At 48.8% G+C, this 19,070-nt stretch overlaps 1 protein-coding gene across 1 annotated transcript in view; it reads right to left on the bottom strand.

Annotated features, from left to right (window-relative positions):
* The window catches only part of MUC2 (mucin 2, oligomeric mucus/gel-forming), a 61,594-nt gene that overhangs the window by 15,598 nt on the left and 26,926 nt on the right, over positions 1–19,070 (bottom strand). The window contains exons 32-44 of the mRNA XM_031055817.1: positions 18,743–18,898; positions 17,221–17,391; positions 15,919–16,089; positions 14,617–14,787; positions 13,315–13,485; positions 12,013–12,183; positions 10,711–10,881; positions 9,341–9,571; positions 8,233–8,370; positions 6,772–7,101; positions 5,158–5,649; positions 4,188–4,388; positions 553–709 (exon numbers count right to left, since the gene is read on the bottom strand). Coding sequence (XP_030911677.1) covers positions 553–709; positions 4,188–4,388; positions 5,158–5,649; positions 6,772–7,101; positions 8,233–8,370; positions 9,341–9,571; positions 10,711–10,881; positions 12,013–12,183; positions 13,315–13,485; positions 14,617–14,787; positions 15,919–16,089; positions 17,221–17,391; positions 18,743–18,898 — 2,731 coding nt within the window. The remainder of the gene's footprint in view (positions 1–552; positions 710–4,187; positions 4,389–5,157; positions 5,650–6,771; positions 7,102–8,232; positions 8,371–9,340; positions 9,572–10,710; positions 10,882–12,012; positions 12,184–13,314; positions 13,486–14,616; positions 14,788–15,918; positions 16,090–17,220; positions 17,392–18,742; positions 18,899–19,070) is intronic.

Genomic DNA, 19,070 nt, shown 5'->3' with positions numbered 1-19,070 from the left:
TCAAAGAAAGTCACAGTCTGCAGAATGAAACTGTTCTGAAAGGATGGCAGAGGAATCCTTTTTCCTACATCTATAACCACTGAAACGTTTTTGCACTAACAGGGTAAAGGAATAGGATAGAGGGAAGAATGTCTACACAATTATGTACAAATAGTGCCTAAAATGCCAGTGCCAAAAAACCAAAGCCATGCAGTGACTAAATTCTGGCCAGCTGAAGGACAAGGTCCAGAAGCAAAAAAGGCAAGATTTCCCATCAGTTCAGGATCCATGTAAGCTAGGCAGCAACATGAAATTTTCAATACCAGGCTCTCTGTCAGGGAAGCCAAGACATTTTCCCCAGAACAACAAAACCTTTTTCCTTCTTAAATAGTCAGATGAAAGGCAAGTTTTAAGCAAAGGCTGTTCCAGTGTTGTCCTGAAGTTACACCCATCCTGGATCCATCTGAGATGTACAATTTGAGGTGCTCATGTACCTTCAGAGCAACAGGAAAGGAGCAAGCAACAGCACAGATCAGAGAAGTACCTGGAGTTGGTGTGGTGGTGGTGGTGTATGTTGGTGTTGGTGAGGATGTGCTTGAAGTAGTTGAGGTGGGTGTTGTTGATCCAGTAGTAGTGGTTGTTGTTGTCGAGGTGCTGGTGGTGGTGGTGAGAGTCTCCGGTGAGGGAGTGGTTGTCGATTTTGGTGTGCTCGGTGTGGGTGGAGATGAGGCTGTTAGAAAAAGCAGGGACGGAGAAAACAGACAAAGGCACAAAGGGATCAGTGGGACTCAATGTGAACTGAACAGAAGCTGTGCATGAGGCAGCAGCCACAGAGCTAGAGAGGTCAGCCCACCCTTAGCACAGCAATGGTCCCCAGAACCAGCCCTTCCTTTCTGGCCATAGAAAGGAGGAATCCTTGACATCCATGCACAGAGAGGGTCATAGCCCTTTTTCCCTAGTGAAGAGATTAGAGATGGTGCTGGAAGGTGCTTCTCACAAAATCAGACAAACCAATCCATAGGTAAGAGATGAGGAGAAGTAATGCTTTGTATCCAGCTGGGGCTTTCTGTTCCTGCCTTATTATCGAACACCTTGCTAAATCCTAGTGTAAGAGCTGAAAGGGGAAGCTGTAATCAGGGATGGAAGCATGTACATGATTGGCATGTGATTTCTTCTGTGTTCCAATGTCAGTCTGATGCAGAGTTTCCCTGGGCACTAGTGGATCTCATCAGAGATATGATCACCCAAAAATTACAGTTCACAAAAAGAGGCAGTCTGCAAAGTTCCCAAAAAGACTGGCAGGAGAACCATTCCTTCTTACATGTTTAACAGCTGACAACAACTAACACACAGTGGGCATAGGGGGAAGAGAAAAGGAGGAAAGTCTACACAACTGAACCCAAACACAGCCTGAAATGCTCTTCCACAAGACCAAGTCCCACTCCAATTGCACTCCACAGGTCCAGTGACTACATTCTGGCCAGCTGAAAGACACGGTCCAACAGCTGCAAAAGCAATGTTACCCATTGGTTCAGCATCTGTCTAAGATGGGCACCAACATGAAACACCATCTTGAAGCACTGTTGAGTCAGGAAAGACAAGACTTTCCCCCAAGAACCCCTAAATCCTTATTCTTTATGAAATAGCCAGCCCAAGGGCCAGATCTGGCCACAGGACTTTTCCAGGGACTCCCAGGAGTTACATCCATCCCTGATCCCATCTAGAGCCACATATGGAGGTGTTTCATGGACTTTCACTACTCCCACAGCAAGGCCAGACATGGCAACAGAACCAGAGAATTTTTTGTTGATTCTGTTCCTGGGGGCAGAGGGGTTTTGGTGAGAATTATTGCTTTTGGGAACATACTTTGAGGAGTTGAGATGGTTGGTGTTGATCCAGGACCAGTGGTTGTGGTGCTCGGAGGGCTGGTGGTGGTGGTGGGAGTCTTCGGCGGTGAGGGAGTGGTTGTCGATTTTGGTGTGCTCAGTGTGGATGGAGGTGTGCCTGTTAGGAACAGCAGGGACAGAGAAAACAGACAAAGGCACAAAGGCATCAGTGGGACTCAACAGGAGCTGAACAGAAGCTGCACATGAGGCAGCTGGCAGAGATCTAGAGAGGTCAGCCCACCCTTAGTACAGCAAAGGTGCCTAGCACCAGTCCTTCCTTTCTCAGCCCAGAAAGAAAACTCGTTGACATCCATGTAAACAGATAGTCATGGCCCTCCTTTCCTAGTGAAGAGATTGGGGATGGTGCTGGAAGGTGCTTCTCACAAAATTAGAGAGACCTACCAGTAGTTAAGAGATGAGGAGGGGTAATGCTTTGGATCTGGCTGGGGCTTTTTATCTCTGCCTCATTACCTAAATACCTCACTAACTCATAGAGTAAGAACTCAGGGAATCTGTGCTACAGAAATGGATCATGCAGCAGAACACATTTTAGTCATGTGATTTTCCCAACGTCATCCTGATAAAGGACATCACAGAGTACTAGTGGATCTGATCTGCCAAAGACCACAGTTCACCACAAGAGGTAGCACGTAGCCAAAAGCATGGGAGAGGAATCCTTCCTTCCTGCATCTATAACCAAAGATTAGCACAGACATGGCCAAGAAGGAAAAGTGAGGGAAAAAAGTTTATACAGCTGAGCCTAAAACAGTGCCTAAATGCCAGTGCCAAGAACAAAAATTACTGTCCAACTGCACATCATGGGTTCCATGACTATATGCTGCCCAGCTGAAGGACATGGTCCAGCAGCTGCAAAAGCAACACTTTCCATCAGCTCAGCATGTGTCTTAGCTGGGCAGGAAAATGAAATACCTTCTCAGGGCACTGTTGCATCAAGAAAGACAAGAACAAGAACAAGGTGCCTGCATCCTCATCACTTTTGAAAAAGCCCAAATTAACTTTGGGCACATCTCATTACCTGGAATGCCCAAAAATTACCGACATCCTTGATCCCACACAGAGCCACAAACGGATGTACTCACAGACCCTCATTACTGCCACAGTGAGGCCAGAAATGACAACAGAGCCAGAGAATTATTTGTTGGTTCTGTGGTTAGACACAGAGGGGTTTTTATGGGAATTACTAGCATTAGGAACATACTTTGAGGAGTTGAGATGGTTGTTGTTGATCCAGGAACAGTGGTTGTGGTGCTCAGAGGGCTGGTGGTGGTGGTGAGAGTCTCTGGCGGCAAGGTAGTGGTTGTCGATTTTGGTGTGCTCAGCGTGGATGGAGGTGTGCCTGTTAGAAACAGCAGGGGCAGAGAAAACAAAGACACAAAGGCACAAAGGCATGAGTGGGACTCAATAGGAGCTGAACAGAAGTTGCACATGAGGCTGTTGCCACAGAGCTAGAGAGGTCAGCCCACCCTTAGTACAGCAAAGGTGCCTAGCACGAGCCCTTCCTTTCTGTCCCCCTGTCTTGAAATTTGTGCACACACAGGGTCATACCCCTCCTCTCCTAGTAATGAGACCGGGGATGGTGCTGGAATGTGCTTTGCACAAAATCAGAAAGACCTACCAACAGGTAAGAGATAAGAAGGAGCAAGCTTTTGATTGTGCTGGGGCTTTCTATCTCTGCCTCATTATCTAGAACACCACACTAAATCCTCAGGAAAGAGCTGAAATGGGAAGCTGTGGTCAGGGAAGGAACCATGCACAGGAATATGTTCCTGGCTGATTGGCATGTGGTTTTCTGATGACAGGAGTTCCCAGAGTACTAGTGAATTTTGTCAGGCAAAGACTACAGTTCACAGAAAGTCACAGTCTGCAGAGTGAAAATGTTTCCAAAAGCATAGCAGAGGAATGCTTCTTTCCTCCATCTATAATAGCTGAGAAGCATTAGTATTGACATGGGAAAGGAGCAGGAGGGAAGGAATAAAGACCACACATTGGTGCCTAAAGAGAGCTTGAAATGCAAGTGTTACAAAATCAAGCCCCATCACACTCCATGTGTCCAGGGACGCCATGTGTCCAGGGACGCCACTCTGGCCGGCTGAAAGACAAAGTCCAACAGCAGCAAAAGCTAATAAGTTCTTGCTCCATCTGAAACAGACAGAAGGGCCAGCTATGGGCAATAACTGTTTCAGGGGCTGCCCAGAATTTAATTCATTCGTAATACCATACAGAGGCAAAAAAGTAGGTGTTCAAAGACCCTCAGTAGTCCCAAAGGCAAAGAACATATGAGACTACAAAACTTAAAAGCACCTGGAGTTGATAAGGTGGTGGTGTATGTCGGTGTTGGTGAAGATGTGCTTGAAGTACTTGAGGTGGGTGTTGGTGATCCAGTAACAGTGGTTGTTGTTGTCGGGGTGCTGGTGCTGGTGCTGGTGGTGCTGGGAGTCTCCAGGGACGTGGTGGGCAATTCTGCTGTAGGGGATGCTGTGCTTGGTGTGGATGGAGTTGTGCCTGTTAGAAACAGCAGGGACAGAGAAAACAGACAAAGGCACAAGGCATCAGTGGGACTCCATGTGATCTCAACAGAAGCTGCACATTAGGCAGCAGCCACAGACATAGACAGGTCAGCCCACCCTTAGAACAACAGAGAACCCCAAAACCAGCCCTCCCTTTCTGGCCATAAAAAGCAGAATCCTTGACATCCATGCACACACAGAATGGGTTACAGCCCTCTCTGCCTAGTGAAGATACTGGGGATAGTGCTGGAAGGCATGTCTCACAAAATCAGAGGGATCTACCTATAGGGAAGAGAGGAAGAAGAGTAATGCTTTTCATCTACTGGGGACTTTCTATCTCTACCTCATTACCTGAACACCTCACTAACTCATGGAGTAAGAGCTGAGATGGGAATCTGTGGTCAGGGAAGGATGTATGCACAGTAACAAGAGGATCAAGTTCTCCACACGAAAGGAGGACATACAGCCCTGTATTCTTGCTCCTTCTGAAACAACCAGCCCAAGGACCACCTTCGGGCAAAGGCCATTTCAGGGGATACACAACAATTAGTTCAATCTCAGATCCCAGAGAGAGGCACAAATGGAGGTGCTCACAGACCTTCAGTTCCCCACAGCAAGGAAACACATGAGAGCACAGATCAGAGAAGTACCTGGAGTTGGTGTGGTGGTGGTGGTGTATGTTGGTGTGGGCGTGGACGCGCTTGAAGTAGTTGAAACGGGTGTTGTTGAGACAGGAGCAGTTGGTGTTGTCTGTGAAGTGCTGCCACTAGTGGTGGTGCTGCTGGGGGACATCGTGCTCGTGGTGGTGGTGGTGGTAGGGCTGGGAGTCTCCACTGATGTTGACGTTGGAGCGGTGGTTGATATTGGAGGAGACACACTGTTCGTTGTGGGGGAAGCTGTGGAAGTTGTGGTGCTTGTGGTGCTTGGAATTGGAAGACACTCTGGTTTGTTGGGGGTGCAGCAGACACTGATCTCGTAGTTGAGGCAGACTGGCATCGGTATTATACCTCCTATCTGCTGATCTTTATTGTTACAGATGAGCCCTACGTTGACATTACATTCCACTTTCTGCCCTAAATCTGCAATGGAATAGCTAGGGAATTTCTCTGCTCGGCATGAAATATTCTCAACTTTTGCACAATCCCAGGAGGGGTAATTCTTGTAAATGTTCTCAAAGGTTTCGTAGTCACCACCATTCCTGTCAGAAGCATCTGGGTAAGTCATATCGATCCAGTCTGTCCAGATGCACTCACACGCTGAGAGGAGACAACAAGACAGACAGTCAGAAACAGACAGGAGAGACACAGCAATGCAGGGCACCAGCTCACACACAGGTGGTGCTCTGAGCATCCCCTGCACTCAGCAGTGCCCCTCAGGCTGCTACTGCACTCAGCCAACACTGGCCATAAGAAAGCTCAGTGGTGTGGCCAGGCCTCTCCTTCTTGGCCCTAAAAAATGCTCCTGGCCCAAATCAGGACACAGGCACTCATGAGTTATGTGTGTGTACCCCACAGCTGGGGCACACACCTTTGTATGGACTCTTCATCTGCAAAAAACCACACACCTAAGGCCCATACAGGAGGCAGAGGGTGGGACTAAAGGGAAAACACCTGAGGCCAGGGAAAGAGGGAAAGCAGGCACAGGACACACGCTGCTGACAAAGCCTCAGCTGCTTCCCAGTGCTTCCCAGCGCCTCCCAGCAGCACACAGATTGCTGGAGACAAGCACCAACAGGAACGCTGGTAGAATCCAGCTGCCCAGAGCCTGTGTCTGTCAAAAGTGGCAATCTGAGCTCTGAAACCAATCCCCAGACTCTGCCAGCTAAAGCCGTGGAAGCATCCTGCAGCCCAAACAGCTGGAAAGTAGCAGCAATGGCCACAGAAACAAAACAGGAGAGAAAGGGAAGTAGGTCTGCACAGCTGTGCCCAAACAGAGCCTGAAATGCCACTGCCACAAACTTTTGCCCCGCTCCAACTGCACACCTTGGGTCCAGTGACTACATTCTGGACAGCTGAAGGACAAGGTCCAATAGCAGCAAAAGCAACATGCCCATCACTTCAGTATCTGTCTAATCTGGGCACAAGTATAAAATACCTCCTTGGAGCACTGTTCAGGTAGGGAAGACAAGACCTTCTCTCAAGGTCCCCTAACTACTTGTTCCTTTCAAACAGCCAGACCAAGGGCCAGGTTTAGCCACAGGTTGCCCAGAAATTACACCCATCCCTGATCCCTTCCAGAGCCACATATGGAGGTGCTCCTGGGTCTTCCCTACTCCCATAGCAAGGCCAGGAACAACAAGAGAGCCAGAGAATTATTTGTTGGTACTGTAGTTGGAGGCACGGGGCTTTAGGCGGGAATTATTTGGTTTTGGAACATACGTGGAGGAATGTGGAGGGTTGTTGAACCAGTTGTTGTTGTCGGTGCTCTGCTGGTGGTGGTGCTGGTGCTAGTGCTGGTCGTGGTGCTGCTGAGAGTCTCTGGTGATGTGGAAGTGGTTGTCCATTCTGATACGGGTGTAGATGTGCTTGAAGTAGTTGAGAAGGTTGTTGATGAGCCAGTAACAGTTGTTGTTGTTGTCTTGGGGGTGCTGATGCTGGTGGTGCTGCTGGGGGGCATCGTGGTGCTGGAAGTGATGATGGGAGTTTCAGATGCTGTTGGAGTGGGAGTACTTGGCGGTTCTGGTGGGCCTGGTGTCTTTGTAGGTGGGGCTGTTAGAAACAGCAGAGACAGAGAAAAGAGACAAAGGCACAAAGGCATCAGTGGAACTCAACAGAAACTCAACAGAAGCTGCACATGAGTCAGCTGGCACAGAGCTAGAGAGGTCAGCCCACCTTTAGCGCAACAAAGGTCCCCAGAACCAGCCCTTCCTTTCAGGCCATAGAAAGCAGAATCCTTGACATCCATGCATAGAGAGCATCATGGCCCTCCTCTCCTAGTGAAGAGATTAAGATGGTGCTGGACGGTGCTTCTCACAAAGTCAGAAAGACCAACAAATAGGTGAGGGGGAGCAATGCTTTGGATCTGTCTGGAGCTTTCTATCTCTGCCTCATTACTGGAACACCTCACTAATTCACGGACTAGGAGATAAGAGAGCAAGCTGGGAAGGAAAGCATGCCCAGGAGTATATTTGTGCCCGACTGGCATGTGATTCCCCCTGTATTTCAATGTCAGCCTGATGCAGGGCTTCCCTGGGCACTAGTGGATCTCACCAGGTGAGGTGTCAGACAAAGACCAAAAGTTCACGGCAAGAGGCAATCTGCAGAGTGAAACTGTTCCCTCAAAGGCTGGCAGGAGAACCATTCCTTCTTACATATTTAACAGCTGACAACAACTAACACACAGTGGGCATAGGGGGAGGAGAAATGGCTGAGCCCAAACACAGCCTGAAATGCTCTTCCACAAGACCAAGTCCCACTCCAATTGCACTCCACAGGTCCAGTGACTACATTCTGGCCAGCTGAAAGACACGGTCCAACAGCTGCAAAAGCAATGTTACCCATTGGTTCAGCATCTGTCTAAGATGGGCACCAACATGAAACACCATCTTGAAGCACTGTTGAGTCAGGAAAGACAAGACTTTCCCCCAAGAACCCCTAAATCCTTATTCTTTATGAAATAGCCAGCCCAAGGGCCAGATCTGGCCACAGGACTTTTCCAGGGACTCCCAGGAGTTACATCCATCCCTGATCCCATCTAGAGCCACATATGGAGGTGTTTCATGGACTTTCACTACTCCCACAGCAAGGCCAGACATGGCAACAGAACCAGAGAATTTTTTGTTGATTCTGTTCCTGGGGGCAGAGGGGTTTTGGTGAGAATTATTGCTTTTGGGAACATACTTTGAGGAGTTGAGATGGTTGGTGTTGATCCAGGACCAGTGGTTGTGGTGCTCGGAGGGCTGGTGGTGGTGGTGGGAGTCTTCGGCGGCAAGGGAGTGGTTGTCGATTTTGGTGTGCTCAGTGTGGATGGAGGTGTGCCTGTTAGGAACAGCAGGGACAGAGAAAACAGACAAATGCACAAAGGCATCAGTAGGACTTAATATGAGCTCAACAGAAGCTGTGCATGAGGCAGTTGTGCTGGGGGAGTTTAAGTTGGATGTCGGGACGAATTTCTCCACAGAACAAATGATTAGACACTGCAATGGACTGCCCAAGGAGGAGGCAGAGCCACAGTGTCTGTTGGCTTTTAAGACAAATGTGGATTTGGCACTTAGTGCCATCGTCTAGGTGACACTGTGGTGTTCAGGCAAACGTTGGACATGATGATCTCAGAGATCTTTTCCAACCTGATTCTGTGAATATATTCCTGCCTGATCATCATGTGATATCCCTGTGGTACTATGAAGGCCTGATAAATTACTTCCCTGGGCACTAGTGAATCTCATCAAAGGCCACAGTTCACAGCAAGGGGCAGTCTGCAGAGAGAAACTGTTCCCAAAACGCTGGCAGGGGAATCTTTCCTTCCAACATCTATTACAACTGACAACTGTTAGCACTGACAGAACAAAGGAGAAAGCAAAAGGGAAAAAACTTGGCACAGCTGTGCCCAAACAGAGCCTGATATGCCACTGCCACTAGATGAAGCCCTACTCCAACTGAACTCCATGGATCCAGTGATTCCATTCTGGCCAGCAGAAGGGTGGCCCAAAACCAGCACAAGCAACATTTCTCATCAGTTTAACATCTCGCTAAGCTGTTTCACCAGTGTGAAACAACAACTTAGAGCCCTGTTGAGTGAGGGAAGCCAAAACAATCTTCCAATGACCCCTGAATTCTTGTTCCATATGAAACAGTGAGCCCAAAACACCAGGTTTGGAACAGCCGATTTCCTGGGATACCTGGGAATTATACCCATCCCTGATACCATACAGGGACAGAAAGAGGTGCTTACAAAACTTCATTACTCCAACAGCAGGGGAACATGTGAGAGCAAAAAATGTAAAAGTACCTGGAGTTGGTGTGGTGGTGGTGTATGTTGGTGTGGGTGTGGATGTGCTTGGAGTAGTTGAGGTGGGTGTTGGTGACTCAGTAAGAGGTGTCGTGCTCGGGGTGCTGACGCTGGTGGTGCTGCTGGGGGGCATCGTGGTACTGGCAGTGGTGGTGAGAGTCTCTGGCGGCAAGGGAGGGGCTGTCGATTGTGCTGTAGTGGACACTGTGCTTGGTGTGGATGGAGGTGTGCCTGTTAGAAACAGCAGGGACAGAGAAAACAGACAAAGGCACAAAGGCATCAGTGGGAGTCAATGTGAATTCCACAGAAGTTGCACATCAAGCAGCAGCAACAGACATAGACAGGTCAACCCATCCTTAGAACAACAAAGGTCCCCAAAACCAGCCTTCCAGTTTTGGCCCCAGAACGCTGAATCCTTGACATCCATGCACAGAGACAGAGACGGCTCTCCTCTCATAGCTAGGCGACTGGGAATGGTGCTGGAAGGTGCTTCTTACAAAGTCAGAATGATCCACCAATAGGTAGGAAATGAGGAGCCGTAATGCTTTCAAACTTGCTGGAGCTTTCTAGCTCTGCCTCATTACCTGAACAGCTCACTAAACACTGGAGCAAGACCTGAGATGGGAATGTGTGGTAAGGGAAGGAAGCATGCACAGGAATATCTTGCTGCCCGTTTCTCATGTGATTTTCCAGTGTCAACCTGATAAAGGACTCCCCAGTGTACTAGTGGATCTGATCAGCCAAAGACCACAGCTCACAGCAAAGGGTAGTATGCAGACTGAAACTGTTCCCAAAAGCCTGGCAGAAGAATCCTTCCTTCTTACACCTAGAGTAGCTGAACACCATTAACAGTAAAAGGGTAAAGGAGGAGTAGAAAGCTGGGAAACCATACACAGCTGTGCCCAAATAGAGCCTGAAATGCAAGTGTCACAAGACCAAGTCTCACTCCAATTGCACTCCATGGGTCCAAGTGACTACATTCTGGCCAGCTGAAGGATTAGGACCAACAGGGGAAAAAACAAGCTTTCCATTACTTCAGAAGCTGTGCAAGATGAGGCACCACAATGAAATACCTCCTGGGAGCACTGCTGAGTCAGGGAAGTCAAAACTGTCTCCCCAGGACCCCTAAAAAATTGTTCCTTCTGAAACAGCCAGAACAAAAGGCCGGCTTTGGGCACATGACATTTCCTAGGATGTCCAGAAGCTACAGCCATCCCCGATCTCATCCAGTGCCACAAATGGAGCTACTCTCAGACCTTCAGTACTCCCAGTACAAGGTCAGAAATGACAGGAGAACCAGATAATTATTTGCTGGTTGTGCAGTTAGATGCAGAGGAATTTGGTGGGAATTACTACTGCTGGGAACATACTTCCAGGAGTTGAGACACTCGTTGAAGATCCAGTAACCGTGGTTGCTGTTGTTGGTGTTGTTGTTGTTGTTGTTGTGGTTGTGCTTGGAGGGCTGGTGGTGGTGGTGAGAGTCTCCGGCGGCAAGGGAGGGGCTGTCGATTGTGGTGTGCTTGGTGTGGATGGAGTTGTGCCTGTTAGAAACAGCAGGGACAGAGAAAACAGACAAAGGCACAAAGGCATCAGTGGGAGTCAATGTGAATTCCACAGAAGTTGCACATCAACCAGAGACAGGAGCCACAGACATAGACAGGTCAGCCCACCCTTAGAACAACAGAGAACCCCAAAACCAGCCCTCCGTTTTGGCCCCAGAATGCTGAATCCTTGACATCCATCCAAGCCCTCCTCTTCTAGCTAGGCGACTGGGAATGGTGCTGGAAGGTGCTTCTTACAAAGTCAGAATGATCCACCAATAGGTAAGAAATGAGGAGCCGTAATGCTTTCAAACTTGCTGGAGCTTTCTAGCTCTGCCTCATTACCTGAACAGCTCACTAAACACTGGAGCAAGACCTGAGATGGGAATGTGTGGTAAGGGAAGGAAGCATGCACAGGAATATCTTGCTGCCCGTTTCTCATGTGATTTTCCAGTGTCAACCTGATAAAGGACTCCCCAGTGTACTAGTGGATCTGATCAGCCAAAGACCACAGCTCACAGCAAAGGGTAGTATGCAGACTGAAACTGTTCCCAAAAGCCTGGCAGAAGAATCCTTCCTTCTTACACCTAGAGTAGCTGAACACCATTAACAGTAAAAGGGTAAAGGAGGAGTAGAAAGCTGGGAAACCATACACAGCTGTGCCCAAATAGAGCCTGAAATGCAAGTGTCACAAGACCAAGTCTCACTCCAATTGCACTCCATGGGTCCAAGTGACTACATTCTGGCCAGCTGAAGGATTAGGACCAACAGGGGAAAAAACAAGCTTTCCATTACTTCAGAAGCTGTGCAAGATGAGGCACCACAATGAAATACCTCCTGGGAGCACTGCTGAGTCAGGGAAGTCAAAACTGTCTCCCCAGGACCCCTAAAAAATTGTTCCTTCTGAAACAGCCAGAACAAAAGGCCGGCTTTGGGCACATGACATTTCCTAGGATGTCCAGAAGCTACAGCCATCCCCGATCTCATCCAGTGCCACAAATGGAGCTACTCTCAGACCTTCAGTACTCCCAGTACAAGGTCAGAAATGACAGGAGAACCAGATAATTATTTGCTGGTTGTGCAGTTAGATGCAGAGGAATTTGGTGGGAATTACTACTGCTGGGAACATACTTCCAGGAGTTGAGACACTCGTTGAAGATCCAGTAACCGTGGTTGCTGTTGTTGGTGTTGTTGTTGTTGTTGTTGTGGTTGTGCTTGGAGGGCTGGTGGTGGTGGTGAGAGTCTCCGGCGGCAAGGGAGGGGCTGTCGATTGTGGTGTGCTTGGTGTGGATGGAGTTGTGCCTGTTAGAAACAGCAGGGACAGAGAAAACAGACAAAGGCACAAAGGCATCAGTGGGAGTCAATGTGAATTCCACAGAAGTTGCACATCAACCAGAGACAGGAGCCACAGACATAGACAGGTCAGCCCACCCTTAGAACAACAGAGAACCCCAAAACCAGCCCTCCGTTTTGGCCCCAGAATGCTGAATCCTTGACATCCATCCAAGCCCTCCTCTTCTAGCTAGGCGACTGGGAATGGTGCTGGAAGGTGCTTCTTACAAAGTCAGAATGATCCACCAATAGGTAAGAAATGAGGAGCCGTAATGCTTTCAAACTTGCTGGAGCTTTCTAGCTCTGCCTCATTACCTGAACAGCTCACTAAACACTGGAGCAAGACCTGAGATGGGAATGTGTGGTAAGGGAAGGAAGCATGCACAGGAATATCTTGCTGCCCGTTTCTCATGTGATTTTCCAGTGTCAACCTGATAAAGGACTCCCCAGTGTACTAGTGGATCTGATCAGCCAAAGACCACAGCTCACAGCAAAGGGTAGTATGCAGACTGAAACTGTTCCCAAAAGCCTGGCAGAAGAATCCTTCCTTCTTACACCTAGAGTAGCTGAACACCATTAACAGTAAAAGGGTAAAGGAGGAGTAGAAAGCTGGGAAACCATACACAGCTGTGCCCAAATAGAGCCTGAAATGCAAGTGTCACAAGACCAAGTCTCACTCCAATTGCACTCCATGGGTCCAAGTGACTACATTCTGGCCAGCTGAAGGATTAGGACCAACAGGGGAAAAAACAAGCTTTCCATTACTTCAGAAGCTGTGCAAGATGAGGCACCACAATGAAATACCTCCTGGGAGCACTGCTGAGTCAGGGAAGTCAAAACTGTCTCCCCAGGACCCCTAAAAAATTGTTCCTTCTGAAACAGCCAGAACAAAAGGCCGGCTTTGGGCACATGACATTTCCTAGGATGTCCAGAAGCTACAGCCATCCCCGATCTCATCCAGTGCCACAAATGGAGCTACTCTCAGACCTTCAGTACTCCCAGTACAAGGTCAGAAATGACAGGAGAACCAGATAATTATTTGCTGGTTGTGCAGTTAGATGCAGAGGAATTTGGTGGGAATTACTACTGCTGGGAACATACTTCCAGGAGTTGAGACACTCGTTGAAGATCCAGTAACCGTGGTTGCTGTTGTTGGTGTTGTTGTTGTTGTTGTTGTGGTTGTGCTTGGAGGGCTGGTGGTGGTGGTGAGAGTCTCCGGCGGCAAGGGAGGGGCTGTCGATTGTGGTGTGCTTGGTGTGGATGGAGTTGTGCCTGTTAGAAACAGCAGGGACAGAGAAAACAGACAAAGGCACAAAGGCATCAGTGGGAGTCAATGTGAATTCCACAGAAGTTGCACATCAACCAGAGACAGGAGCCACAGACATAGACAGGTCAGCCCACCCTTAGAACAACAGAGAACCCCAAAACCAGCCCTCCGTTTTGGCCCCAGAATGCTGAATCCTTGACATCCATCCAAGCCCTCCTCTTCTAGCTAGGCGACTGGGAATGGTGCTGGAAGGTGCTTCTTACAAAGTCAGAATGATCCACCAATAGGTAAGAAATGAGGAGCCGTAATGCTTTCAAACTTGCTGGAGCTTTCTAGCTCTGCCTCATTACCTGAACAGCTCACTAAACACTGGAGCAAGACCTGAGATGGGAATGTGTGGTAAGGGAAGGAAGCATGCACAGGAATATCTTGCTGCCCGTTTCTCATGTGATTTTCCAGTGTCAACCTGATAAAGGACTCCCCAGTGTACTAGTGGATCTGATCAGCCAAAGACCACAGCTCACAGCAAAGGGTAGTATGCAGACTGAAACTGTTCCCAAAAGCCTGGCAGAAGAATCCTTCCTTCTTACACCTAGAGTAGCTGAACACCATTAACAGTAAAAGGGTAAAGGAGGAGTAGAAAGCTGGGAAACCATACACAGCTGTGCCCAAATAGAGCCTGAAATGCAAGTGTCACAAGACCAAGTCTCACTCCAATTGCACTCCATGGGTCCAAGTGACTACATTCTGGCCAGCTGAAGGATTAGGACCAACAGGGGAAAAAACAAGCTTTCCATTACTTCAGAAGCTGTGCAAGATGAGGCACCACAATGAAATACCTCCTGGGAGCACTGCTGAGTCAGGGAAGTCAAAACTGTCTCCCCAGGACCCCTAAAAAATTGTTCCTTCTGAAACAGCCAGAACAAAAGGCCGGCTTTGGGCACATGACATTTCCTAGGATGTCCAGAAGCTACAGCCATCCCCGATCTCATCCAGTGCCACAAATGGAGCTACTCTCAGACCTTCAGTACTCCCAGTACAAGGTCAGAAATGACAGGAGAACCAGATAATTATTTGCTGGTTGTGCAGTTAGATGCAGAGGAATTTGGTGGGAATTACTACTGCTGGGAACATACTTCCAGGAGTTGAGACACTCGTTGAAGATCCAGTAACCGTGGTTGCTGTTGTTGGTGTTGTTGTTGTTGTTGTTGTGGTTGTGCTTGGAGGGCTGGTGGTGGTGGTGAGAGTCTCCGGCGGCAAGGGAGGGGCTGTCGATTGTGGTGTGCTTGGTGTGGATGGAGTTGTGCCTGTTAGAAACAGCAGGGACAGAGAAAACAGACAAAGGCACAAAGGCATCAGTGGGAGTCAATGTGAATTCCACAGAAGTTGCACATCAACCAGAGACAGGAGCCACAGACATAGACAGGTCAGCCCACCCTTAGAACAACAGAGAACCCCAAAACCAGCCCTCCGTTTTGGCCCCAGAATGCTGAATCCTTGACATCCATCCAAGCCCTCCTCTTCTAGCTAGGCGACTGGGAATGGTGCTGGAAGGTGCTTCTTACAAAGTCAGAATGATCCACCAATAGGTAAGAAATGAGGAGCCGTAATGCTTTCAAACTTGCTGGAGCTTTCTAGCTCTGCCTCATTACCTGAACAGCTCACTAAACACTGGAGCAAGACCTGAGATGGGAATGTGTGGTAAGGGAAGGAAGCATGCACAGGAATATCTTGCTGCCCGTTTCTCATGTGATTTTCCAGTGTCAACCTGATAAAGGACTCCCCAGTGTACTAGTGGATCTGATCAGCCAAAGACCACAGCTCACAGCAAAGGGTAGTATGCAGACTGAAACTGTTCCCAAAAGCCTGGCAGAAGAATCCTTCCTTCTTACACCTAGAGTAGCTGAACACCATTAACAGTAAAAGGGTAAAGGAGGAGTAGAAAGCTGGGAAACCATACACAGCTGTGCCCAAATAGAGCCTGAAATGCAAGTGTCACAAGACCAAGTCTCACTCCAATTGCACTCCATGGGTCCAAGTGACTACATTCTGGCCAGCTGAAGGATTAGGACCAACAGGGGAAAAAACAAGCTTTCCATTACTTCAGAAGCTGTGCAAGATGAGGCACCACAATGAAATACCTCCTGGGAGCACTGCTGAGTCAGGGAAGTCAAAACTGTCTCCCCAGGACCCCTAAAAAATTGTTCCTTCTGAAACAGCCAGAACAAAAGGCCGGCTTTGGGCACATGACATTTCCTAGGATGTCCAGAAGCTACAGCCATCCCCGATCTCATCCAGTGCCACAAATGGAGCTACTCTCAGACCTTCAGTACTCCCAGTACAAGGTCAGAAATGACAGGAGAACCAGATAATTATTTGCTGGTTGTGCAGTTAGATGCAGAGGAATTTGGTGGGAATTACTACTGCTGGGAACATACTTCCAGGAGTTGAGACACTCGTTGAAGATCCAGTAACCGTGGTTGCTGTTGTTGGTGTTGTTGTTGTTGTTGTTGTGGTTGTGCTTGGAGGGCTGGTGGTGGTGGTGAGAGTCTCCGGCGGCAAGGGAGGGGCTGTCGATTGTGGTGTGCTTGGTGTGGATGGAGTTGTGCCTGTTAGAAACAGCAGGGACAGAGAAAACAGACAAAGGCACAAAGGCATCAGTGGGAGTCAATGTGAATTCCACAGAAGTTGCACATCAACCAGAGACAGGAGCCACAGACATAGACAGGTCAGCCCACCCTTAGAACAACAGAGAACCCCAAAACCAGCCCTCCGTTTTGGCCCCAGAATGCTGAATCCTTGACATCCATCCAAGCCCTCCTCTTCTAGCTAGGCGACTGGGAATGGTGCTGGAAGGTGCTTCTTACAAAGTCAGAATGATCCACCAATAGGTAAGAAATGAGGAGCCGTAATGCTTTCAAACTTGCTGGAGCTTTCTAGCTCTGCCTCATTACCTGAACAGCTCACTAAACACTGGAGCAAGACCTGAGATGGGAATGTGTGGTAAGGGAAGGAAGCATGCACAGGAATATCTTGCTGCCCGTTTCTCATGTGATTTTCCAGTGTCAACCTGATAAAGGACTCCCCAGTGTACTAGTGGATCTGATCAGCCAAAGACCACAGCTCACAGCAAAGGGTAGTATGCAGACTGAAACTGTTCCCAAAAGCCTGGCAGAAGAATCCTTCCTTCTTACACCTAGAGTAGCTGAACACCATTAACAGTAAAAGGGTAAAGGAGGAGTAGAAAGCTGGGAAACCATACACAGCTGTGCCCAAATAGAGCCTGAAATGCAAGTGTCACAAGACCAAGTCTCACTCCAATTGCACTCCATGGGTCCAAGTGACTACATTCTGGCCAGCTGAAGGATTAGGACCAACAGGGGAAAAAACAAGCTTTCCATTACTTCAGAAGCTGTGCAAGATGAGGCACCACAATGAAATACCTCCTGGGAGCACTGCTGAGTCAGGGAAGTCAAAACTGTCTCCCCAGGACCCCTAAAAAATTGTTCCTTCTGAAACAGCCAGAACAAAAGGCCGGCTTTGGGCACATGACATTTCCTAGGATGTCCAGAAGCTACAGCCATCCCCGATCTCATCCAGTGCCACAAATGGAGCTACTCTCAGACCTTCAGTACTCCCAGTACAAGGTCAGAAATGACAGGAGAACCAGATAATTATTTGCTGGTTGTGCAGTTAGATGCAGAGGAATTTGGTGGGAATTACTACTGCTGGGAACATACTTCCAGGAGTTGAGACACTCGTTGAAGATCCAGTAACCGTGGTTGCTGTTGTTGGTGTTGTTGTTGTTGTTGTTGTGGTTGTGCTTGGAGGGCTGGTGGTGGTGGTGAGAGTCTCCGGCGGCAAGGGAGGGGCTGTCGATTGTGGTGTGCTTGGTGTGGATGGAGTTGTGCCTGTTAGAAACAGCAGGGACAGAGAAAACAGACAAAGGCACAAAGGCATCAGTGGGAGTCAATGTGAATTCCACAGAAGTTGCACATCAACCAGAGACAGGAGCCACAGACATAGACAGGTCAGCCCACCCTTAGAACAACAGAGAACCCCAAAACCAGCCCTCCGTTTTGGCCCCAGAATGCTGAATCCTTGACATCCATCCAAGCCCTCCTCTTCTAGCTAGGCGACTGGGAATGGTGCTGGAAGGTGCTTCTTACAAAGTCAGAATGATCCACCAATAGGTAAGAAATGAGGAGCCGTAATGCTTTCAAACTTGCTGGAGCTTTCTAGCTCTGCCTCATTACCTGAACAGCTCACTAAACACTGGAGCAAGACCTGAGATGGGAATGTGTGGTAAGGGAAGGAAGCATGCACAGGAATATCTTGCTGCCCGTTTCTCATGTGATTTTCCAGTGTCAACCTGATAAAGGACTCCCCAGTGTACTAGTGGATCTGATCAGCCAAAGACCACAGCTCACAGCAAAGGGTAGTATGCAGACTGAAACTGTTCCCAAAAGCCTGGCAGAAGAATAGGGAAAACACCTGAGGCCAGGGAAAGAGGGAAAGCAGGCACAGGACACACGCTGCTGACAAAGCCTCAGCTGCTTCCCAGTGCTTCCCAGCGCCTCCCAGCAGCACACAGATTGCTGGAGACAAGCACCAACAGGAACGCTGGTAGAATCCAGCTGCCCAGAGCCTGTGTCTGTCAAAAGTGGCAATCTGAGCTCTGAAACCAATCCCCAGACTCTGCCAGCTAAAGCCGTGGAAGCATCCTGCAGCCCAAACAGCTGGAAAGTAGCAGCAATGGCCACAGAAACAAAACAGGAGAGAAAGGGAAGTAGGTCTGCACAGCTGTGCCCAAACAGAGCCTGAAATGCCACTGCCACAAACTTTTGCCCCGCTCCAACTGCACACCTTGGGTCCAGTGACTACATTCTGGACAGCTGAAGGACAAGGTCCAATAGCAGCAAAAGCAACATGCCCATCACTTCAGTATCTGTCTAATCTGGGCACAAGTATAAAATACCTCCTTGGAGCACTGTTCAGGTAGGGAAGACAAGACCTTCTCTCAAGGTCCCCTAACTACTTGTTCCTTTCAAACAGCCAGACCAAGGGCCAGGTTTAGCCACAGGTTGCCCAGAAATTACACCCATCCCTGATCCCTTCCAGAGCCACATATGGAGGTGCTCCTGGATCTTCCCTACTCCCATAGCAAGGCCAGGAACAACAAGAGAGCCAGAGAATTATTTGTTGGTACTGTAGTTGGAGGCACGGGGCTTTAGGCGGGAATTATTTGGTTTTGGAACATACGTGGAGGAATGTGGAGGGTTGTTGAACCAGTTGTTGTTGTCGGTGCTCTGCTGGTGGTGGTGCTGGTGCTGGTGCTGGTCGTGGTGCTGCTGAGAGTCTCTGGTGATGTGGAAGTGGTTGTCCATTCCGATGTAGGGGATGCTGTGCTTGGTGTGCCTGTTGGAAACAGCAGGGAAAAGAGAAAAGAGACAGAGAAAAGAGACGAAGGCACAAAGGCATCAGTGGGACTCAGTGTGAACTGAACAGAAGCTGCACATCAGGCAGTTGCCACAGACCTAGACAGGTCAGGCTATGCTTAGAACAAAAAGATCCCTAGCACCAACCCTTC

The sequence above is a fragment of the Geospiza fortis genome, unplaced genomic scaffold (assembly GCF_000277835.1).
Source record: "Geospiza fortis unplaced genomic scaffold, GeoFor_1.0 scaffold66, whole genome shotgun sequence".
Taxonomy (NCBI): Eukaryota; Metazoa; Chordata; class Aves; order Passeriformes; family Thraupidae; genus Geospiza; species Geospiza fortis.
This window is presented reverse-complemented; position numbering and strand designations above follow the sequence as displayed.